At 40.9% G+C, this 26,177-nt stretch overlaps 1 protein-coding gene across 2 annotated transcripts in view; it reads left to right on the forward strand.

Annotated features, from left to right (window-relative positions):
* LOC135259135 (FERM domain-containing protein 4A-like) overlaps positions 1-26,177 on the forward strand; it is a 148,541-nt gene that overhangs the window by 17,071 nt on the left and 105,293 nt on the right. Inside the window, exon 1 of one of the 2 annotated variants that reach the window (XM_064343098.1) lies at positions 11,523-11,935. The exons of the other annotated variant lie outside the window; for it this stretch is intronic. Coding sequence (XP_064199168.1) covers positions 11,903-11,935 — 33 coding nt within the window. The 5' untranslated portion in view covers positions 11,523-11,902. Of the gene's footprint in view, positions 1-11,522; positions 11,936-26,177 lie in introns of those variants that run through there. 2 annotated transcript variants of the gene reach the window in all.

Genomic DNA, 26,177 nt, shown 5'->3' on the forward strand with positions numbered 1-26,177 from the left:
GAATGCACATCAAAATGCCTGTGAGCATGACACATTCAGATTTAAAAGAGGAAAGGGACGAGACATTATTGCACAGCCTGACCAGCAAGAACGTCCTCTGTCACTAGTTCCACCCGTCTTAACGGTGAAGGGGCATGTACACATAGATTCAAAAAATGTCTGTGGGTTTGAGTTTAAAAATCACTTCCATTCTTTGAATTCTACAAGAAATAAAAATAGACACGGACGAGAGCCATCAGCAGGGGGTGGTGTAGCCCCGTGGTGAAGACTGATGCCATGCACTTGTGATGTGAAGGCGAGCACAGTGTGACTACTTAAGGTCTGGGCAACTCACAGCAGAGCCAAAACTACCGTTATCCTGTAAAGTCACGCTAGAAGGCTTTTTTGGGAAAAATTTTTTCAGACAAAATTTGAAAATAATAAAAGAAGGAACTGTCTGTATTTTTAGAGAGCAGAGGAAAGAGCTGTCGTGACTCCATAACGCTGCTCTTCCTGCTGGCTGAGCTGCAGAGCGTGATCCAGATGAAAAGCGGCGCATATCTGAGAGGGCGGACCGTCTCTCTTTTCAGTCCCCCTGTCGTCTCCAGCCCGTCTCCGAATGGCAGATTCTGCGGCTGGGAGCCATGTGTGTCTGGAGGTGTGAGCGGGTTGTCCCTGACAACGGTTGCTAGGAGACCATCCCGAAAGCACTACCGGGGCCAACTTTGCATGGCTGGAGGGTTATGACTTCATTGATTACGATATGTTGAGCGAGGCCTCATTTGGATTGAGATTACTCTACAGCCGTATCAACCCAACTAAATTAAATATTAACAGAATATATACAATGCAGTCCATAAGTATTTGGACAGTGACATTTATTGTTGTTTTGACTCTGTATTCCAGCACAATAGATTTGAAATGAAACAATGAATATAAAAGGTCAAAGTGCAATCTATCAGCTTTCATCTGAGTATTTACATCCATATTGGTTGGTCCTTATTTATATATATATATATATATATATTGCTGATTGAATAAACATTCAAAATAAAAAGTATACACACTCTTGTTTGTGTGCAACCACTAATACAACAAAGGAAGCCTTATTTTCCTTTGTCTGAAATTCTGTAAATAAATTAAAGGACAAAAGAGAGAGTGAAATTGTATTTGTTTTGAAGAAGTAAGTCTCGAAAATTCTTTGAACATTTCTACTTATTTGTGTTAGTTTGACGATGCATTCAAACAGCCTCAGATAGAAATGTCCTTATTACACTAAAGTTATGTACATTTGAGTAAAATGTCCCTGGATGGTTGAATTGGGTTTTAACCCATATACTGTACCGAGTGTATAGAGATAATGTGACCCCTACTGTAGATGTAGTAATGGCAGTGGAGTTAGAAGTGCCTCCCAGCCCCCCAAAGCCTGCTGGGTAATGAACCCAAGATGCCAAATGTCACTACTTAGACTGTCCCCTCTGGCCTCCAGCACTCAAATCAGTAACAAACATGTCTGCGAACAAACATTGTGCATAGATAATCTGGTAGCAAGCCATGTTGCATGCAAAACTCTCTCACTCTGTCCCTAAACAGGGTCTGTATTAAATTTAATACAGCAAACTGATTGCTTAAACCATTGCTAACCTACAGCCTGCTCTGCTGAAATATTCCTGAAGAAACATTACAGGATCATTTGTCAGAATTAATTCTGTGGTTGCATCAATTGATTCTCCAAATGATGGGATAATGTACTGGCTGTGTGAAATGAGTGCTGTAATTTAATAAACTTCATTGATTTTGAATATTATGTGTGACTCACGGTAAAATAAAGCTGGCCATTAGCAATAATGGTGTATCAGGACAGTCTTTTTTCCTCTTACATGCTAGTGTGTTTGCGTGTGTGTGTGTGTGTGTGTGTGTGTGTGTGTGCATGTGTGTGTGTTAAGACAGACCATGACAACTTAATACGAATACTGACCCCGAACGGTATATATTTTTCTCTGGTTTGAGATGACATGCTATTATCCTGGCTGCCTGATACCATCTCATGCCCCCATCCCTCAGCATCCCATCTATCCCAGTCCCTTAACAGGATGAGCCACCCAGCAGCCAATATTTTATTGCATTTACAGAGTTCATTAAGCCACTGGATAAAGGTGTACTATACATACTTTTATAAAATTATAGGAAACAGGAAAATAAAAACAAAAAGAAAATTAAAGTATGGAAATTATTAACAGGAATCGGCAAATAGGCCTAATATCATTAAGCATGTTTTATTTGGCTTCTTTATTTAGAATTTCACAATATAAAAATGAATATTTTGATTACAGAGGTTCTTTAATAATTAATTATCTGACCATTGATAGCATGTTTCAGGATTTATTGCTTACACACTGCACTATTATCCCTACAAAGATCTATCAAAATGACTTTAAAAACCAATTGAACTAGCTGCAATTTAAACAGAGTTTTAGTACTGCTAAAAGCCTCTAAGGAAGCCAGCTGCTGACAGTGATATAAAATGTATTTTCCTGGAATACGCAAGACTGTTAAATACTTGTAAACTGGAAAACACCATTTGCAGAATCTATATTTTTAGTGAGTCTTTACAGTCTTTAAAGTATAAGCCGTGTCTATTATGTGTGGTCCGTATTTATTTATTTACTTGCTTGCTTAACATTGGTATTCTTATTGACCACATCCAATAAAAAGACACAGGTTTGGCACCCTGTGCTTCCACTTTAATTCTGGCACACCCGGAGGCAAAAGGAATATATTATTCCTGATTATATCTGACACAATTATGCTGCTGTGTACTGTTACAGGTTTTAAAAATCTTCAGGTGCTGTAGCAGCTCGAGCCTACCAAGTTTGTGACAATGGTGGACTGAAAAAATGTGAATAAGGGGAAGTGGCTTGAATTAGGCACGTTAAATCTCATCTGATTTAGACTTGAGAGCTCCTCCTGGATAAATTTTAGGTGAAAGGAGAGCTTTCATAATGAATGAACTCAGTTGGGAGGAGTCAATTCAGAAATAGATAAATCACAGACTTTTTAAAAAACTAGTGGGAACAGTGGGAATCCTCCTTACCCCATATTGTTTTTGATGTGACGGTTGTGACATTGGTTTCAATGCAAACGTTTGCGAACTTAAAACAACGAGTCAGGTCAATGGAGGCTTGATAATAAAAAGCTGTTGTGTGGACTGTTTACATGTACTTTCAAATATAAATGCATAATAATGTAAAGACTAGTCATTACATCAGAAACAAGGAAATGAGTCTGGATGCTCAGCAGGTCTTCATGACTGAAATACAGGCCCCGGCCTTTACTCTTATCTTCCTGCTTGCAAGCAGGCTTAAGCCACTGCAGTTTTAGCAGGGCATAAATTGCTGACAGTTTTATGTCTGCTGTCAGCAGTTTGGCTTCATGTGAATGATTACAACTGTATTTCATTTTTCTCCCAGCAAATTCTGCAAAGAGGAAATACATTTCCTGTCGGCGCTGGTTTTCATTTACAATCGAGCAAAATTATTTGGTTCGTGTAAGGCCATTTACGGCTGTCTCTGTGAAAGAGGGGCAGTCTTATGTCAGTGCTTGGTTTAATTTACGGACTGAGTAATGTGTGTATATATTTAAATTCAGACAAAAGCTCAGGCTGTGCTCAGTGAAAGGAAGTGGTCTTCCTGAGGGTTAGCCGCATTTGTGACCATGTATAAAATTAAAATATCTTATTTTAGATTATGACTTTTTTCTCCTTTATATTATTATTATTATTGCTATTATTATTATTATTATTGTTATTATTGTTAGTAGTAGTAGCAGTAGTAGTAGTATCACTGCAATTTCAGTTGATCCTCATACCATAGTTCCACAGTCCGTACATCAATCTTTTGTCTGGATGTTCCGTATTCATCCCATTTCATTCAAGAATGCAACTGAAAACAAAATCATATAGTTCATAATGTAATACATAATACTAGGTAGCATTGTCTGTTTTAGATGCATGGCTAATCCTTTGTTTGCTCAGTTGCTATTAGAGCTTTATTTAATACCAGTGTTCTGGGATTATGGTCATCCTTTACTCTGAGTGCTGTCAATTTTCACAACCTGTGACACTCCATCAGGACTGAATGTAAAAGGCTGTTTTTCCGTGAGATGATTTTATGAGTGCAGTGGCCATACTGCAAAAAAATATATCTCCCAGTAATTGAATTCATTAGCCGGGCTCTCCTCTCAGGCTCGAGTACCTAAATGATTGCTAAGGATGCACGCGTTCCCTGTTTCCATTAATAAACCTGGGCGATTTGTCGTGCTGTGTTGACACAAGCACTCAAGTACTTAGTGCATTGTGCACTCATTTCTCCATCCAATTTAACAGCAGTGCCAAGTGCAGCCAGGGTCAGGCTCCTATAGCCCATGGTTTAAGAGAGGTAAGGGCTCCCCAGTGTTTCTCAGTCATCTGCTGCATCAGACAATACTTGTAATAATGTCCTAGTACAGAAAAGCAAAGTATCTGTCTGATAACTAAGCTATCATAAATATACTTTGTACTGAAAGTTCCATGCCTGCATTACTGATCCTAAAATCCCATTGCTGGAATTCCTGAGTTCAACCTTAAACAGCAACAGGAACTCTATAATCGAAACCAGGAATGAACATTGAGTGCAGTAGTGTCCCTAGCGGTTTACTGTCCCTGACAGAATGGCCTTGCCTTTTGAAACGTAGGAGTTTCCTTTGTAGCAGGAATAATATCGTGGCTGCCAGGCCAGCTCTAGAAAAGAGCGGCAGCGTGCGTTCTGAGAGGATGGCGTGGGTGATTGACTGAATCCCGCTCGTGTGGCTGGAGTGAGGGTGTGGGCTGGCACGTTCCGAACACAGCCTGGGCAGCACAGGGCAGGAAAACAGAACACTACAGTGACTGACTCGACCACTGAGGAACAATCATGTATTGAGCTGCATTAGAATCTAGGCTACCACGGCAGGGATCTTGAACTCTTCAATGAAATTCTGTGTGGAAATGTTGAATGAACATTTCACAAAAGGATCTGTGCTTCTACAATCTCCAATTCCACAACACAGTGTAATCATGTCTACAAGGGTTTACATCTTATTAGCTAATATGCCCTCATACCAAATAATCTTAATACCTTGCTGGGCAAATCAGGAACCATCAGGGACTCGTGACCAGATGGTTGTAGGTTTCAGCCCATGTGGGTCCTTCCCGTAGTACAAATTGGCTATTAACCAAAACAACTTCACAATCCAACTGTGTTAATGGAAAACACGACAAATATAAACAACAATGATAGGGACCTTTAGCATCAGATGGGTGCCTGAAGTCTCCATTTATTCCCAGAGCGTGGGCTCCACCTGCTGTGACACAGTTCCCCTGACTCATCCTCAAGGTCATCGCCATGGCAAAGTAGGAGGGACCTTTCTCTGAGAATGGGGAAGCTCACAATGCAAGCTTTGTCTGCCTTAATTGATGTGAATCTGAAAACAGCAGGGCGTTGTGGAACAGCCCTTAGAGACAGCACTGAAAGAAAGGTGCGTCTTGATGGCAGATTAATTGCATTCTCTGCTGTGCCAACAGAAAAGCTGTGAAGTTTGGTGAACTGGCACACTGAAATCTCATTACTATAACGTGAGAAAATTCAGTCAGACTTCTCGAATCAGAGGAATGGATTTTGGAATGCTTTCACCCCTTCTGCAAAAAAACAATTGGAACAAACAAGCTATGCTGCTCCCCCTAGCATGAACAAATTAGGCATGCAGAACACAATGAACCATGAACAGTTTGACCTACATTTATATTTGCCACACTGCTGTAGTAAACTACTACTACTACTACACTAAAATACTAAACAACAGAAAAGTACACTAACACACTTAAATAGCGAAGCATTTTATACTTTGAAACAACTGAAAAACATTCAGCATACAGCTTACAGTGGAATGAAACATCAGGGGGCAATTTCCAAGCTTGTATGTGGGAAATGAGTGGCCCTGTGTTATTCCCTGCCAGATGCAGCAATGCATTCTCTGGTGGGGAGTCACTTACACTCTCTCTCTCATTGCTTGTGTTGGATGGATTCTGTTTGTACAGCAGCACACATAGGAGTGTACAGGGGCCTTTGGCTAATCTGACTCTCCCTCTGGAATATGTTCCCTGCTTGTCCCCACTGAAGACCTTAATGGGTAGGCCTTCATTTTGGCATCAAGACCTACAGCACTGTGCACTGGGAAATCACACAAATATTACACCGCACAATGGGAAATGACTCACCACACACTGCACTAGCAGATCAGAGCAGCACACTGCACTTATTTGGACATCAACATGCACCAAACTGTGATCTTTGTAAATACACAATACTCCACTGGGAAGTCACAAAAATTTCAAAAATAAGCTTTCCTTTGATGTTTCTCATCCTGTGGAAATGTACTGTATGGAGGTGACAGGCGTGCTTCTGTATTCATTACAATTGAGGGTTGAATTGCTCTCCTGAACTCAATTTCTTTCCAAAATAACAGCAATAACAACAGTAACATTAAATTGGCCCCAGATGTGTATGAGTGGGGTCATATTTGTCGTTGAAGAAGAGTCTTGGCACTGTTCAGTCACCCATAGAGAACTGTGGAGCATGCTGTAGTATAGGGGAAATCAGATAGTTTCCTAGAAAATGAAGACAAGTGACCAGGGAGGTCATTTGCATCACACAGTACATGAGCAACCCCTGTCACACAGGAGAGCATCTTTGTCTATGTGATGGCTCTGTGTGGGAGGGTGAGTGAGACTCCATTAACGTACGTCCATATCTGTCCTAATATTGGATTTCGCTCTCCAAGGTAAATATTTAAGCTGAAAAGTGAAGTGAATACCAGTAGAGCCAGATCCTCGATCAGAGGTACAGTGAGTGATGCTGGAGTGAATCTCTTTCATTGCGATCATGTTTCATATGTAGGCAGACGTCACTGAGCCAAACTGGGCATTCCTGAATGAGGAACAGGTATAAATACTGCATCTGCATGCAAACCTGCTCCTCACGCCAAAAAATGTCACTAAATAGCTCTTTCCACATCAAGTGAGGGCTTATTACAGGGCATGGCCACAAGAGGCACTCTTTTCCTATTTAACAGGAATATACCTTCAGTTTTAAATTTCAGTCATTGAATAGCACTATGCCTATATTAAAACTAGAGGCAAGGATGTATTTTTATGGGGTAATATCTGTATTTTTTATATCTAAATTCTAGATATAATTCTAGATTAGATATCTAATATCTAATTTTTTTTTGCAATTACTTCATTTGAAGGGTACAGGCCTTTTTGACCAAGTGCTGATATTATTTTCTTATTTTCAGCTGTACATATTGCTTGAAAACTATAATGAAAGTAGTTTTGACTGTTCAGTGCATAGGCATGGTGTTTGGTGACTAGCTATGCGGTGTATCTGATAGACTGTAGAGTGCATGTGCAATAGAAGGCACAGTGGGATATTGATCTGATTGTCACATTCTTTAGTCTTGATGTCTTTGTAAGTCCAATGCAGAATTGATCGTAGGGCTGTGTTGTGGCATATCACTTGGTTGTCAGCTCAAATCAATTGCTGAATTAATAGCTACCAGTTGTAATTACATAGAGCCTTGATTGGTGTGCTGGATGCCACACAACACACTAATGTGAAGCCATGTTTCTATGTGTTTTTGTGTCGTGGTTGTAGGACAAAGTGTATGCATTTGTGTTTGTGTGTATACACACATGTGTGCATAGATATGCTGAAGATGTGTGTCTGTGTGTGTGTGTGTGTGTGCATGGGCATTGAGGTTATTTTTGTATGTGTAATCGTGAATGTGTCTGTGTTGGAACACACATTATGTAAATAATAGCACCTTATCAGCTCATTGGTTCCTTGTCTCATTGGTCTGACACATGCAGTTCCCCATTTTTCACATTAATAACCTCTGCAGTCAGAAAAAACACTAGCAGAGCCCCAATCATGTTGACACACATTGTAACCCCTTTTCCATGTAAATAGCTTCAGAAGGCCTTTACTTACGCCTGCTTAGCTTTAATTGGTAAAGCAGAGCTCATGGCAAAGGAGAAGCATTACACATAGGTGGCGTTGTTGGTTTGGTTTTCTAAAGCTTAATATGCTTTATGTTCAGTACACAATATAAATTTACACTAAGTCTATGTAATGCATATCTACCCTTTTATTTAGTGTAATATTCATACAAAGGCTCAATGTTCTATGTGTCAGCTCTTACTCTAAGAGGACCTTGCTCTTACCATCTTTACATTCTGCCACTTTTGAGCAGCAAAGTATAATTTGGATGTGAAGGATGTCTTGGCTGTTTTGTTTTGTCTTTTGTTTATAAACAATTTACAACTTTCAAATAGATAAAAAAAAAAAAAAGTAACTTTTTATTTTTTTTTACATTCCAGTCATCACAAACAATTTCCCCAAGTTTCATAGTAGGCAGCTGAATCTTTTTAAAAATCATTCTTTACTTGAACCATTGGACTGTGGACTACTTTATGAAAGAACATAGCTTCACGTATGATGCCTGTGAGACAAGAATATAAAAAAGGAATATTCTAGAATATAGAAAAAAGATGCAGTGCCTTTCTTTTAATTGAGATATTTTACAGGGCTGTTTCAACATGCGTGGCTCTGGCATTTGAAAAAGGGATTTTTTTGCTGAAAATGTAATTATAATCAAATGAGGTGTGGGAAGAAATGAAGCGTGGGAGTGTCTTTTTATAGCAGTGTTGTTATTTGTTTATGAGTTAGTATTAGTTAATTATATTACCCTTTCAAGCATTCTACAGCTAGTGAACCATGTTAAAAACAAATGGTAACTTTAATCAAAATGGTTCTGCCAAATTGACCTTGACTAATATTAGAAAATATATATAAAATTTTTTTGTAAAATAATTTTGACAGAAAGTGTGTGCATGTGTGTTTGAGTGTGCATGCGCATAAGGGGGGGGGGGGGGGGGGGGGGCTAAGAATAAAACTATACTTAAAACAGATATAAATAGCACAGCGGCCAGCAATTTCTAAGGAGATGGCTGAGTTCAAAGGTTTTCAGAATGGCTGTGGGTTTTCAGAATGGCTGTGGCTGTTTGCTTTGTTTCGTTTCCACAGCAACAGTGGGATGCTAGCTTGATGAGTGCAGAATGGGAGTGAAAAGCTTGTGCTGTCTCTGGGCAGCCCAGTGCACCGCACGGACACTTGGGAGTGACTAATCTGGACCCAATTAGCCCAGGGACAGCCAGAGTTTATTCCAGAAGGATTATTCATTTTGAATGGATTCAATTTTTCAGGGATATATCTGCTACCATCCAACCAAAATATTTCAGGGCCTTCAGTTTATGGATATAAGCTGAACACATGCTGAATACATTCAGCAAAAAAGGCTTACTCTAAGTACTAAATAGTACACCGTTTTCACAAGACATGCAACAATCACGCACTGCTTTGAATATTGCATATTGGTTCCATGTGCGTGGTGTCAAATGAATTCCTGGTGACATCTACAAAGCTTATTCCTACAAGCCTGATCCTGTGCTGCCTTCACATGCACCCTCCTCTGGGTTTTTGATATTAGCCCTATATTACTCCTAGCAGAAGAGGGTCCAGTCCTACCTCCACCACCAAGCTCTTGTAAGAGCAAGGTAGAGTAAGAGTAAGCTCTCTTCTCTTGTAATATAGACAGAAAGGAGGATGACCCATGACATCTGTTCCAACGGCAATGCAGACCTTTGGAACAAATTGCAGGCAGATGGTGCCATTCAGAGGGCAGTGACAACCTAGAGACATCCTACGCCTAGACGCTAATGCTCCCCTGATGCCTGTGAGAGTGCTGGAGATTGACCTCCATGCCCTGAAAAATTATCCACAAGACGACTTTACAACATTGGACACAAATGGCACTGAACCGACACATCTCCTTAGGTACAGAGTTTGAGGTCCTATGATAGCAGTTATGTTTTATCAGGGGTCAAGTCATTTGATCAAGATCCGTGTCCCCAGGTTACTAATTTGAGTCCTAATGTCACAGCCTCCAAAGCCATAATTTGCTGACACTACGTTCTTTGCTGTTCAAGACTTCATACCCTGTGGCTATGACTGAGCTAACAGGGACCAATTTGTATTGACAGAGAATTCATCTGTGATAGTCATAATAATCCCGATGTTTGCCCTTGGTATATGTGCTCATTCTCGTTTGCCCTCTTCCTCTGTATTGCATAATATAGCATTGAACCATCAACCTAATCGATGTTTGTTGATTGCTACCAATGAGAGCAGGGTGCATTTAGGGCAAGCCTGGGTCAGATTACGGTGCTTGAGCGGGTTTTTCCGTTCACATCCGCGCACATTTACAAATGCAATACCTCCGGGCTCGACATTCTTCATGGCTGGTGAATCATTGATTGCGTTCATGTGCAGAAACAGGGAAGCCCATAACACAGCTGTGCATTCCTCATGTATGTTTATTACATGCTGGATGGCTTCATGCAAGAGGTGAAAACGCATGGATCATAAATCCTTCAAATTCTGCTCTTGTGTTTCTGAATTGCTATTGTTCATGTCGCCCTGACGTACAGGAGCCATATACAAGCCGCACATTAATTTATCTGTTTCACAAATTTGATGATGCTACTTGTACTACTATTGTGCCATTAGTACTGTACTCTTAGTCTATTTGGCTGGTGGCCCTGTCCGATGTATGAAGCTAGGGATGAACAGATCATTAGTTGTTTTGGCACAGACCGAGCCGAGTCTGTGACAGCAGGGGGGCCTGAGGTAAAGCACAGGGGAGATGGCTCAGAACAGTCTCCATGGGAAACCGTAAGCCCCCTCTTCTCTGCTCCACAGCCTATCGGGCTGAGCCGCGCACATCGGACATCCTTCAACGGAGCGCCTGGTATGGGGGAGCCTTCCCCTGACCCCCCATCCTGAGCACAGCCACTCAACGTTTAATGGAATTATTACCCTCTGCTGAATAGACAGAGACACGATGATTTGGCCCCACTGTGCTTGTACTTGCAGAACTGAAAGATCTGCGGAACAGCAGTGCCTTTGCAGCTGGTAGCCTATCACAATAACACCTTTCTGCGCAAAGGAAGGAGACCCTGTACCTTTGAAAAGTGCGGGTTCTCCCCAAGGAGAATTTATAGCCTCATATACAGTAGGTGCCTGATGGAATTAGAAACAGGAGAGACATGAGTATTTATACCGCAGGAGCTAATGATGCTTGTTCAACTCAGATTGCTTTGATTTGTATGTTTGTATGGGTGTGTGTGGGTGTGTGTACAGTATGTGTGCCCTGGGGTAAGAAGGGGGGGTGGACAGTGAGTCATGCTCAGTCTAAAGAAAAGGGCGAGATCAGGTTGCTAGGCATCAAAGACCCCCTTTTGTTTGGGCAAACAATTAAACTCTGCCAAGCACCTTCCAGTGTGTCCCCTGTGAGAGAAAGAGAGTGGAGGAGCGTGAGAGAGAGTGAGAGGGAAAGGGAGAGAGAGAGAGAGGGAGAGTGAGAGAGAGAGAGAGAGAGAGAGGGTGTGTACATGAGAGAAAGAGAAGGAGTGGGAGTAGAATAACAGACAGCCTTGTTGCCGGGCTGTTATTGAGCGAAGCTGCGTGAAAAATCCAGGGATCATTTGTCAGGGAAAGAAGGAGCAAACCCAGTGGGGGGCCTGAGTGTGCCGGGGGACAGACGCTACACCAGGAGCTGGAGCTAGTTCATTAGATCTCTCCCTCTTTCCTTCCCTCGGTCTGGAGGAGGCGACACACACCTCTCTCAGTTGTTCCTCTCTCTGTGACCGGAGTTTGCTTTTGTGGACATGGTCAGACACACAGAACCCTCCTAAAAGGATATTACCATCTGGAATGAGAAAGCTGAAATGGAAGGACTTCTCTCCCCAATGAGGACACGGGTAGGTAACCTCAGCGAACGAAAGCAGAAAAGTTGAGCTTTGCAGGGTTGCCATGGGAGGCAGGAAAGAACGCTGGCGAGGGAGAGCAGGGGATGATTTTCCAGCTGTCATGGAATGTGTCAATCAGCTGTTTGCTCAGATAAAGCGCTCTGGAAAACATTTCGCTATTCAGTGAATTGCTTGTGGACCTGATTAAAAAGATAATCTTCACTTAATTTTCCCACAGCATCATTGCTTTACATCGCTTTAAGGATACCTGCTGTTTCTATGTATTGTTTTAGAACAGACAGAATGGTTGGAAGTTGTTGGTTTTTATGCCATTTTTACATTTGTTGGGGGCAATTTGAGAATGAAAAGGAGTATTTGCCTAATGAAAATACAATGTGAAATTAAATCAGATCAAGGTCAGAGAATGCTGGAGGTGTTGCTCCACTTCTATGACAGCTTTCATGTTGCATTGTTGCGTACTCTTCATACTATCCAGCAGTAATACGATGCAGAAACAGTGCCCTGGAGAAATGAGGAATTCCCTCTTTTTGCACGGATAGTATGTCATTGTGTGTGCCTCTCATGACACAAATATTTATATGGTGAAACAATGCATTTTTTAAATAATGTGTAATAATGTTTATAAATATGTATTTATACACTATTTTGTAACTGGGAAATGGATTCTGGCCAGCATTTTGGCCAGGGTATATTACATAAATAGAAAGCATGCATTTATATAGTATTGCTCTATGCGTAGGTACATATCTACTCAGTCAGCCACAAATTCTTCCCACTCCAACAGTATAGTTTGTGTATGTGCTCACTTTCATTATATATATATATATATATATATATATATACGTATGTGTATTGGATAGGTGCAACACAGTCAAGCTTAGCACTTTAATGTTCCAGGAAATATGCACGAGAAAGTGTCAGAGCCGCGCAAAAGCGGTGATCAGATGAAATGAGATTTTAATGTCGCCATTAGGGTGCTGAAAGTACTGAGAGTTTGCGGGTGATTAATGGCTCTGCGCGGGCTGTGCAGCGCGCGCCGACATCCCCCGTCCTGCGCGGTGACCGCGCGGCGAGCGTCTCCAGAGAGCGGCTCTGATAATTGAACTCGATGTGCTACAGTGCTACGCGCGGCGCTCCAGACATCCGTGCCTCATTACGCGGACAGAACAACCTTTCACGCGGCACCTTGCATTCGTCCTAAGCCCTCTTACGGCGTGTACATTAGCAGTAATGATGATTTTAAACCATAACCAGGATTTACAGGGCGTTTATAGTGCTGTATGGAAGCAGTGATTATCACTCATGCGTTTTTCTGTGGATACCGATGCATTTTAAGCTGTAAGGCACATGTCTATGTTGTATGCTTGTGTACTGAACCAAAAACTTTATATACCTTTCAATGAGTTTGAAAATAATTTTGTCCCCATCCTGTTAAACTACAAATGTAAAACAGGAATTCCAGCTGTAGCCTACTAGTGATTGTTTTTCAGAAAATACCATAGGACCTGAGGTGTTTGCAGATTGTCTCTCTCCATAGCACGATGTTATTTCACGTAGGAGTAGTTGTGTTTTCTCACTAAGGGGGAGGGTTGGGTGTATAACCATAGAATGATCACAGGAACATTTGCTGCGACGTCTGCTTATAAATCCTGTCGGCTGTCGGAAGGCATTGCAGGGTGTGGGGACCCTGTCCAATCCAATCTGAATGACCAGCCTGACCTTTCTGGCCCTGGCGGCTGCTAACGCGAGAGCTGCTGAAGCTAGCGCAGGTGTAATAAGCAGCCGGAGCCGCGGGGCACAGCTGGATTATCAGAGGCTCCATCCACTGTCATGTCTGCCCAGCACCGGAGAGCCAGAGGGGACTGAAATAATAGCATTAGCTAGCACTCAGATGGTTAATCCTTATGAGATGACCTGATGGTGCAGCCACTCATGGGTTCTCTGTTATGAACCTAGTCCAAAGATGTATTTCTTCCAGCAGTTAATCTAAATCCAAAATAATTGGTCTTTTTCAGGGGGTGGGTGGTTTGGTGGGGGGTGGGGGTGGGGTAATGCTTGCCAAACACGCACAAAGAGTGGGGTGGCTGACATATAATTTCGTCTGGCCTTCACTGGCCAAATCCCCAAACCAAACTGCTTGGTGTCCTTAGTTTGAATTCAGGGTTTGTTTGAAGGAGCATTATTATTCCAGGAGCCTATCGATGAAGTGCGTAGGCAGTTTTTTAAAAAAGTTAATAGCTTTCAGCAACACCGTTGTTTAAAATATTTAATGAAGCATGATTAGAAATTGATAGTGAATTGATAGGAATGACATTCAGTTGTATAAGGGAGACCAATGGCAAATGCTTTCTGAATGTGCAGCACTACCTGTGCAATTCAGCTAGGCTCTTCGTCCTAAACAGACACTATTGATGTTTCATGGGTTTGGTGCTTCTCCTTCTTATAATGCTGAGATAGCAGTAAGTAGAATGCATTGCGTTATCAGGAGGCAGTCATGCCTGTGATTGGAGTACAAAAAGGAGTGTCAGGCCTCATTTGGAATTTGCTTCATTATATCTGACAGAAGGGCCATACTACTGTACACACAGCACCATTGACTGAGTAGCACGGTCACCAGGGTAGAGAATGGTCACGGTCATGCTGAACGTGTACCTGTGGCATGGTGCAGACAGCTGGTAAAATTAGCATTCATTTTTCCCTGGATCTTCTATATTTGTTTCCATGGGTTAGGGTGTTTGCATTAGGTCAATTAAAAAAAAATATATATATATAGATACAGGTTTTGATCTTCCATCAGCATTAATAGGAAAGATGACTCAGTAGGAATGTTGTGGGTTTATTAATCCCAGTCCATACCCCATCACATAACAAGGCTATTTCAATTCACTTTATGCAGTTGACACATTTTTTCACAATATATTGATATAGATGAGAAAAAAGGAGTCTATGTGAGTGTATATTTATCAGCATTGTATATGAGTAATACTGAAGTGTTGCTTGGCAACTCTGGATCATCACATAGCAATAGCAATGTCCTTCTATGAATTTTTAACACAAACGAGTGCTTGGATTTCTATGTAGTAACGATGGATGTCATCTGGTACCCTCAGCCAGCATGACCCAGTTAAATTACATTTACACCAAAATGAAAAATTTAATGAGCTGATCTTTCACACATTACTCTTTCAACAGCCATTCCCATTAACTACACTGCAGAAACAAAATAGACCTTACAATTAATTATGCATAAAATAGTTATTGCATTTTCCGTATGGTGAAATTGGCATAACTCGACAAGATTGAAGATTGTAATTTATTTTACTTTGGGAATAATATAATTAACAACTAAATATGACCATGAATATAGAGCTGAAATTCAATGGCTAACCTTGCTGTACACTGAAAAGTAGAGCATTGTCTCTTTACTGTTAGACACTTTTTAAAGCATCATGTTTTTGTAGGCCACATCTAATATAGAACGTATTCGTAAGGGGTCCCAGGCTCAGAATTCATTGTGAATTAAATGAAAAAGATGTAGAATGTACACATAGAAAATATGAAGTATGTGTGTGACACAGATGGCACACAGCTGAAATGGGTTTAGCCTCTTTTTGAGTATGCAGCACAGAGAACACTCTGGGGAATGCTGCCTATTTCTAAGCATTGCCTGTAATGTATGTATGTAGGACAGCACAACACAGCTGTAGATTGATGCACTCCGTAGACATGTAATAGAACTTGAGTAAACCGCCCAACGGAACATCAATGACCCAAAGACCTGCTTCGGTATGGGGAAAAGTGATATGCAGCTCCTCAAGGGTGCTGAGCTGCTCCTGCTACTATTACTATGAGCAGAAATCAAAGCAGGGTTACAATCGAATGCATAATGGCAAGCAGGATGCAGTGGTAATTCTGTATCCAAGAGTGCAAGAGAGGTTGAACGATTCTATCGGAGAATCTACTGAAATGGGAAATCAATGACACATGGTTATCCAGGGATTAAACGGTGTTACTTTACAAAAAGGAAAAAAAAAAAGGTTTTGTCTCTACTCTCATTATTAACTCTAAGAAAATTTCAAATCAATTTTTAGGCAACACTCATTAAAAAGTGTGTTGGCTGACGTAATAAGTCAATTGTTTTTAAAATGCAGTTATATTGCTTCAAAAAAAAGGATCTTACCCGTTTTCAGTGACTGGGACTGGCACAGTCAGTATAACAAGATCTCTGGCTCCCATTTTAATGATGACTCATACCCATGAGAATCCAATGTGTTATTTTTTCAATTGTGTCTCTTCCAATGTGCCTGGGACTGTTTTCCACATCACAGACCACACAGTACTACAGGATAGCTAGCATCAATTGGAGAGGGTGAAAATAAAAGTATGATTTATTCATATTGATAAATCCCACCTCATCAAGTAAAAAAGAGCATTTTCTAAGATCCCAAGATAAACAACAAAATTATGTTAGCCAAACCTCACTCAATTGTGTGGATGGGCACCATGATCTCATATAAAATCCAGTCCTTGCCGGCACTGGCTGTGGCTGGTGGCCCTGCAGGGCAGGTAATAATGATCTTGGTGTGTCACCCAAAGATGAGGCACTTCAGTCGGAGGGATTTTGGTGTCTCATCATGCACAAACAGTGCCCACTGGCCAAACAGGTGCCCACACTCTGCCTGAATAAGCTTCACGTGAAGTGTCCACTTCTGACTTCTGGTATCTATGCAAGCTTAGCTGGTAGACTGCAGAGTGAAAGCTGCCTGGTATTGTGTGTTTATAATTGACAGAGGAGGTTGCAGCTATGGTATGGGCACACGCAGATTGAGCATTCCAAATGGGGGTAAAAGTTAAACTAGCCATTAGGGTTTAGAAAGGGGGAGGACCCACAATGAATAACTTAAGAACTGAAAGTAGGAGCCTGGTGGGAGAGGTCACGCTGGAGGCAGTACTCTTGGCTGCTTCCATACAGCGGCCTCAGTCTGTCAGCTGATGGACTCATCTGGTTCCAATTGGTTTTCTTCAGCCACCCTTCTGACGAGTAAAGATCTATAAATCGCACAGTTATGGAGCATTGTAGTGGAGTGATGTTGCCTGTAATGAGCAGCTCTCCGATAGGGTGGATCAAAGCACTTCAGTTGCATGAGCACGGGCGCATCACTCTAAAAATGAACAAAGGAACTAAAGAATTCAGTTTGAAGTTATAATCTACTAACAACAGGAAGCATTTCAGAAGCTATCACCCAGATGCTATTGGCACGGCTGTGCCCATAAATCAAAGAGCAGGCCTTGGGTCTCAAGGACACCACCTCCCATAGCACACCACCCAATACATGAAAAATATTGTCTGAGACACATCAGGAGTGGACAGTGAATCACAATAAAAATGCATCCACCTTTTGCTGCAATGTGCATTCATACAAAAACGCTGCCATAAATAAATAATCTTTCCTTATAAATACACTGTTTATCACAATGCCTAGCACCAAAAAAGAAGTGAAATACAACAGATGCATAAAGTCCTTTCAGTTTATGGCATGTTGTTGCACTAAATCACAGATGGGATTATTGATTTTAGTAGCATACCCTTTGTTTACAGAGTGCCGCAGGCATAAATATTGTAAAACGGGGAATTCCTGTTTGGAGGAGTTGAGTCCGTCAGGGCTCACAATGCTGTGCTGTATGGTGTGCACTGCAGATGATGTGTCCTTTCTCATAGAACAAGTGCTAGGGTAAAGACAGCAGTACCCTGTGTGTACCCCTCTAGGTTTTCTACCAAGAGACTGTGTCAACCCCACAGGAAAGCTGATATTTCAGGGGTGTCAGAACAATACTATGCAGTACATTTGGCACAGATATTCAATGAAAGGGTATCATGTTTGTAATTAAGAAAAGTAATTACAGGCTCAGAAAGTGAACGTTCCAAAGTTTTATCTTTTCAAAATAATTCTAAATTTATTCAGTCACAGAGCATTAGCCATTGTGTGAATTACTGAGTGTGGCTGATCAGCCATCTTGCGATCATTAGCTTTAATGAAGTATCAGTGACTAAAACTTGATCTATTTCACTGAACAAAGGAGCCCAATGGAGTGAACAAAAAACACATTAACACCAGAAACTGGGGCAGTTCTGCTAGGGTTTCTGATCATTAAACATTCTAGAAGTTTGTGTTTGAAGCTGATTCTGATGATACAAGCTGACCCTGGAATCCTGGGGAATAACCCCCAGAACAGGCATCTTTGCTCTGCGTTCCAATAAGCATTTTAGAATTAGGAATCATGGTATATAATGCAAAGTGGAGGAGGATCTAAGTTATACCATTGAAATGTCTGTGGATTTTCACACCGTGCTGTTCCTTTACTGACCTTGAATATCACCCGAAAAATTTTTGTGGGTGGAGTGCGGGGATTCAAAGCTGCTGGGGATGGGGGCGGGGGGCGGGGGGAGGGGGGAGGTGGCCAATTCAGGACCAGGTTCAGATAAGACCTTTGCTGTAAGTGACCACAAATGGAAAAGCAAATAGGGTTGAATGCTGGAAGCAGAGGTCTGTTGACCTCTATGGGGTACAGGTAGCAGTCATGTTTAAAGTCAAGGCGTTTATATAATTCTTTGTTGTCTTGTGAGGTGAAACCCAATTCACCCCAGGCCTTGATTTCATCTTTGTGATCCAAATAGCCTGTCTTCATGCCCATCAGTGTTTTTACCAAGTCAGGAGGCATCAGAGGAATGTGTGATAGCTTCCTCTTGATGTTCAGGCAACTTTGCTCTGTGTGTTCCCTCTTGAATGCACTGTGCCAATTTCTTTGGACCAACAAAAACATCTCACAAATCACATTTCCTTTAGTATCATCAATGCCTGATAACATGCCCCAATTGCAAACCCTGTCTGCCCCTTCACAGGACAAAAAGAGAACATCCTGGTCAGGCTGGCACTTTTCTGTCAGTTTTTATGTTGTCATGGCAACATTCCCACGAGTCACACGATTACCTGCTCGTCCCATTCCTGTCATTTTGGCGGTAGGTTTTATGCCCCACACATATGATTTAAGGAATTATTCCTGCTCTCTCCACTCCATAAATCCTCACTGCTATGAATACAAAGCCCTTTCTGCATGCATATATCATGCTACCACAAAGATACGGCGCATGCATTTGAATAAATCCGCAATCAGTGTCAGGCAGTGTCAGTGCCAATCACGAAGAAAACTGGGGTTTAGTGCAGAAAGACATCAGTCTCTCCACATGTCAGAGCTAGCAGTGCTGAATGGGTTTTGAGCATCGTTCACCCAATGACCCCTATACACCCTTTAGACATATGTATGAATCCAGGGGAGTAAGACACCAGCTATTTCAATGCAGGAATCGAACAGGGCATAACAGTGTGTGTGTGTGCATCAGAGACACTTCCCACCTTTCATTGCAGTGAAAATACTGTCCTTACAGATAATTAAATATGCCTTCTCTCCTGTAATCATTAGCGTTGTGGAGTTCCAAGCTGACTCCTGTTTGCCCTCCAGGCAAACTGTGAACAGAAGCTTAACAAATCCACAAGACTCCCTCCCTCTGTTGTTCAACAGCAGCCAATGGTGCCTTAGCATTTGTATGTCATACATAATTGCTGTGTTGCCTCATATAATTGACAAATCTGCACAAGCCGCAGATCCCACAGAATCTAATTGCGTTTTTATGGAAGAAACATCCTAACACAACACCACACAAATGAGAAGTCATTTATTTTGCTGTTTTTGAATGATTTAGAGGTACAGTCCAGGCCTGGACATATTTTATGAATTACATTCCCCATAGCCATGAAGCCAGTCCATACTGTGTCTGCACTATGATATCAAAGCTGCCTTTAACTGATTAGCTGCCTCTGCTAATCCCCAAATTATTGATACAAAAAAATGGCCTCCCATTTGGCAATCAGTGATGCCAGCCCTGGTTTTATAATCAAGGAGGCTGCAGATGTTTGATTTTCTGGTCCATGGTTATCAGCATATATAGACCCTCACTATTCACACATCTACCCCCGATAGTAAATGTAATTGTCATGAATGTACTATTCATTACCGTAATGTATTTCATAAGTACATATTCAGATTTGAAAAATGATGGCTTGATTAAAGGCATCACTTCTCTGTCACTTTGGTGGAAAGACTGTCCCTATTGTACTCTAAGTCAACCTGTATGGTTCTATTCAAACAGTAGCACCACGTACGTATAGAACTGTGCCTCCCCCTTTGTCTAGAGAAATTGTACAGTATGCAGAGGAATAAATTCCTAATGCAAAGGAATAAATAGCATAAATAAATATAATAAGTGCATTATTTACTGTTCGATGTGAGAAGACTGTAAAGTACTCTACTTTATTGGCAGCTGACAGTAGTATCGTAGACCCAGAAGTGCTGTGATTGCTGCTATATATTGTTTTTGCTTCTGAACAGACCGCTCCAGGGCATCCATGATGGAGAGGTGTTAGAAAAGACTGATGTGATTAGTGACCTGGGAGTGTTATGTTGGACAGATTTGATTTGTTGACCCTAGTCAACTGTTAGCATTGACACCCCCCACCCCCCTAACACACAACCACAACACGCTCACATTACTTTTCGCCGGAGGCGTGTGTATGTGTGTGTGTGTCTACATATGTAAATAAAACTATATGCATTTTCACCTGCACAATGTTGTGATTAAAGCATAGCACAGTACTTCCTACTATATGAACTGTAAGAGCTTTCTTTTAAAGAGGTGGTTTTTCAGGTCCTCTAAGCCAAATAATATATTTTGAACTGAAATATCTTGATATCTATGTGCTTTAGTAATTCTAACTTTATTTTGATCATATGTCTTTAATTGTTATTTTATTGATAATGCGTTTTGTTGAAACAACTTTTTCCTATTGTTTATCAGCGTGTGCCAAATATCTAGATCTGTCCCAAAGGATGCATTCATTGCAGTTTTCTCACTAAAGAGCTCTGATGCCTAATTTGCTTATTTACAAGCTGGTGGACACAGCTGCGAAACTGCATTTTCTGTTTTGCCAAGATATAACTGCCTATGAATTCTAATGAGAGGAATAACTGCTTTAAAATACCAGTAGACCAATAGCCTTGTCTCTAATATGTATTGTACCATCAGAGCTGCAGAAGTTACAGCTGTAGAACCTAATTTTTTAATCTGAACTATATGGAGTATTGCATTTTTTATTGGATTGGCACAGACAAATCTACTCTGGCAAGGACTTATAGAAAACCTTATTTTAGTTTCTGGGAATAGTTTCTTGAATGACAAAAGGTGTGGGAAACCCTCAATGAATATAATTATGACTCTACGCTGAGCTCGCTCAAAAACATTACACCTCTGTAGACTCTCAAAGTAAGGAGCCTGAGGGAGGTGATTCAAAGAATTTCTGTGCAGATGATTAAGTTTCCTTTGAAGACGATTCATTGTTAGGTGTTAATATAAAGTTACGCTCTTTTTAAATATCTGTCACATTTACAATTGACAGTTTAGGTTATTTAGTTTAAATTTTGCCAGATTGTCTGTTAAATGAATTGTTCATTTATTTTCCATCAAGTCAACTTCAAGCTTTAACTTTATGTCAATGAGACAAAAATTTTTTAATAAGAGTACACACAAAAGTTAAATGTTTTTCAAGAAGCAAGAAAAAGTTATAGTTTATACCTTCTTGCAGCAGGACAACAGGAGCAGGAAATGCACCAGACAATGAGGAGTTTTGAATTTTAAGTGCCCAACTGTGGCATCTGTAAACATATTCAACATGGTGGTGTGTCTGCTGGCTTGGAAATCCTCCTAAAGTGTAGACCTTGTTCAACAACATTGGATATCGAGAAAGGTGGTTTCAAAATCATAATAATTAAATGAGTTTTGTTGAATTGTAGTTGTGGTGAAAGGACTATATTATTGTCTTTGAAAAAAAAAGGACAGGTAAATTTGAAATGTGAAACAACAGATACATTTGCTCTGTCAGAATTCAGGTCAGAAATTTACTTTTGGAGTTGCAAGTTTCCATTTGTAACTAGGTCACATATTTATAACTTGCATCTGACTGCCTTCTGTCAATAAAATGAAATTAGAGGCCAATTCATTGCTTCCAACTTTCGCACAGAAAATAACTAGCTTTGTGCAGAATGAAGCTGAAAACGTCCTGCAGTTCAAGCTACATGAAAAGCAACAAGGAGCAAACATATTGTATTTTTCACAATAGCTATTGGTGTCTGGGAAATGAATGCATGGAAAATCGTTTAATCTGGTCATGTGAACAGAAAAGCAATATCAAAGAATTCTGGTCAGAACACTGTCAACAACATCAAAGGCAGGGTGGACACAGGTTTAGTTGAAAGTACTGAAAGTACTGATCATTGAGTGTGTGTGTGTGTGTGTGTGCCTGTGCAGATGTTTTGCCACACTACACCTGTGATTCAGTACTGCGTCAAGCACTTTTCCCCAGGCATTTTGACATTTTAGGGAACAACAGGAGAGAAAAGGGCTTTTCATGTGTCTAACTAAAGCCTCATCCTCCCATGCTACGATGTGGATGGAGCCTTTTGTTGCTTTGAGGGGTGATATGCAAAATCTGTCATGCCCAGCGCTTACAGTATTATCAGGGCTGACCAGGACCAGCTTTAATAAACAGCAGCCATTACAAGTAAGACACTGTGGAAAATAATTTTTAATAAAACGAAAGGGACACTGCCTTCTTTATGGGCATCTCAGCCCAGACTCTTTGATCTAGGGTGTAATGAGCCCCAACTCAAACAATGAAGCCATTTAATTATCCCCCTTTGCTATTGAACATAATCATAATTACTGTGCCCGCTGAGCTAGTATAAAAGTAGGAGGAATCAGGAAGCACCCAGCCTCTTGAAAGGGAGCGCATTTAATGGGTTGTTTATCTGCTGTGAATCTTAGAGCAGCTTGGAATTGTGGGTGGGCGTCAGTTGTTATGGTTACAGCATTGCTGTGATTTGGGATTATTTTAACCCCTGGGCTGCAAAAATGTTTCTCAGCAAGGGAACTGGAGTGTTGCGCATGTGTTTGCAAATAACGAGGTAAGGTCAGACATAGTCCCTAGCTATTTATTTTTCATTTTCAGACGGTGTTTTAGAACTGTAGCGTAGCATCAGAGAGATGATGTAGATAGATGTTTTCTCATTACAGGCTTACAGTTACATATTTTAAGATTATGATTACAGCTATCAGCGATTCTGCTCAGTAAACGAGTTCCTACTGGATGACTCACTTTCGTAGTTACCCTGACTCTTCATAAATGGGTTTCAGTAACTGATTAAGTAATGATTGAAGGAACAATAACCAGGGATTTTCGAGTTAGAAATCCTTTGTGACTGACAATATACTACTAGCTATTAATTAACACAGGGGCCCCTTTTTCTGAAAGAATCACTATTTCTTTGATCATGATATGAATTCCACAGTTTCATCAAATCACAAGAAGGGTCCATCCTCACTAGGAAATAGGTCTCGGGTGTCAACATCCTTAATTAATTAAGAAAACCTTTCAGGGTCACACACAGGGAAGTCAAGGCACGACCTCTAGTCAGATCTCTCCTCTGAACCTCATGTGACCCATGAGTAATCGGGCTCACCAGCAGAGAGCGCCCTTACCAGACAGGCACTGATGTTCTGCACCGATCTCTGCTTTTCTGGCACAGGGGCTTAGAGGAAACTGTATCTTCAACATACGATAGCTTCAGTCTAATGGCATGTGTTCTATGCTGGGCTTTAAAGGCTGCCCAGAATGCATATTTGCCCTAAGGATACACAACCAATTTGGAAATTGATTTTGATGGTTGATGGTTCAGCCCTTTGAATCACTGGTCATCAGTCTTAATTGTATTGGTGTGACAAGGACAAATGGTAGGCCTGGTGCCCCAGACTTTATGCATTATTAATAACAATGTTGGGACCCCCAAGCTGTCACATTACAGAGATCCCGGCTGCCGTCTAATAAATAAAGGGTTCACTGTTGGCCCGTGATCTCAGCCGTCTAATGCAGAAATAATGAGAGCGCTACATGCCCCCCTGCTTTGGGGTGAAGATATCAAAGGCCAGGGTCTGCACAGCCAGGTGCGAGTCGATCAAACAGACTGGTAGAAAAGAAGCAGTCGGGGCTGACACCAGTGGGTCTGCCACAAAACTGCTCTTAGGACCTAATGACTATATGTGTCACTGCTTGGAAAACCTGATCCGGGGTCAGTTTGGTCATTTACATCTCGGAAAGTCTAATCTGGGGTCAGTTTGGTGGGTCAATGTTGAGAACAGGACCAAGGCAAGATATTGTGGTACTGTCGGGGTATCGTGACATGTTTTACTGATACCACCGAGCATCTTTATAAACAGTCATCAATGTCGTAGGTCATAAGAATAATGTAGTAAAATCATCATGATGTAAGATACCATGGTAAAATTCAATTAGACATAACTGTTACACAGACTCATATGCCAGTTTCTGGATGTGCTTGCACTGGAAGGAATGGCTCTGCATCACAAATGATTCATTCCCGGCTTTGAAGGGCAAACAAGGTTATTCTGTGAATTTTATTTTTACAGCTAATACCTTTTCAAATATTTTACTGAATTTGAAATCAATTAAAATCACTTATCATAGGTCCCATGAATAATAATAATAATTATTATTTCTGAAAAATACCCCTGATGCAAGTCTGCTAAAACCTAATTAGTGTCCATATGTGTCCATAATCTTAGGTGAGCATTATAAGAAATGACTGGAAGCTTATTATCTAGATAACTGCAACAATCACTGAATCGCTGTCTCTACAGTAGCGTAATCTTTAGTTTATAATTATTTTATTCATTTGACGTTCCTCTGGCAAATGGGCTCCTTTTTCTACTCCTTTTAATTGTAGGTTAAATTGTGCTTTCTTCATCCATTTGGCCTTTAATGACTGTTCACCCAGCTGGTCAGGTTCCCATTAAATATTAAGGACTGGACTGGAACAAAGAATGGATGTTCCGAGGAGGAACCATTGTTAGCTTGTCCCTGGAGGAGACTGCCCAGCCTTCAAGGCTGTCATCCTAAGGCTGTCATCCCCCCCAAAAAAAAAACACAGCTGCGATTCCTGAGCAGTCTCTCGCTGACATGCCCATTATCCAAAAGGCTGTTAATGTCCTTGTTAAAACCTGAAAGGGGAAAGGTAGGGTGGTCTTAGTGGTGCTCATGGCCTTGCTAAACTCCCTTGGTTATCATAAAATGTGAAGGGTCAGATTTTATAATGATCACTGAAAAACAATAAGAGGCAGGAGAGGCTGGTGATTACATGCTAATGGCAGCACAGGCGAGACAGCACTGGTTTCTGATGATTTGCTGTCAGACAGCTGAACCTGGCGAGATTACTTTCCAGGAGACTTATAGGTTCAATTCTGGGAGATGCGGAATCTTTCAGGATATTTTAATATTTTGCGTTACCCAAAAAGCTTTGCAACGTATTCAATATTTCATGAGATTTCAATAAAATAGACATGTTCCATGATATTAAAGCATTGCTGGGAGATTTTACTTTGTTTGCAGGAGGAAGGGAGACAAAGCTTAAATGTGGGAGGCACCCAGAATTTCTGGGAAACTTGGGCTGTTATAAATTGAGAGCTTTGCCAGTCTCCTTTGGGTCACACAAAATGGGATATTTTCGTTTCCATGAAAACCAAATTTGCAGGAGGATTGCACCAGCACCAGCCCCTGCCAAAGATAATGTAACAAAGTATTAGTATTGCCCAGATGCTTTTGTAAACTAGCAGAAAGGGGGATTTAAATGTAGAGCATTTTCATGAGGCTAACAAGCTAGATTAAATTGGACACCAATATGTTTAACTAGAACTGAAAGTTACATCAACTTTACTTGTCCTTAAGGTGTAACATCTACAGGTAATATTGGCTCATATCTGTTATTACAAGCATTATTTTCAAGATGGAGGCACATTTGCCATTTTAAATATATTTTTACTGTCTATAGGTCGAGCAGCTTTTACAACAACTGTATAAATGTGGAATATTTCTGGAGCATAAAAACATAGTGGAACAGCGCAGCATCAGCAGTTACAGCAAGCTTTTATTTGAAGCAGTGATTTTTCAAGTTTTACTTGAGAGTATTGGAGCACTGGAGTTTACGTGACAGAGAGGACTTTGCACTACCAGGTAACACTAACAAACACAATATGGGATCATACTCTTCATGC

Source organism: Anguilla rostrata, chromosome 7, assembly GCF_018555375.3.
Source record: "Anguilla rostrata isolate EN2019 chromosome 7, ASM1855537v3, whole genome shotgun sequence".
Taxonomy (NCBI): Eukaryota; Metazoa; Chordata; class Actinopteri; order Anguilliformes; family Anguillidae; genus Anguilla; species Anguilla rostrata.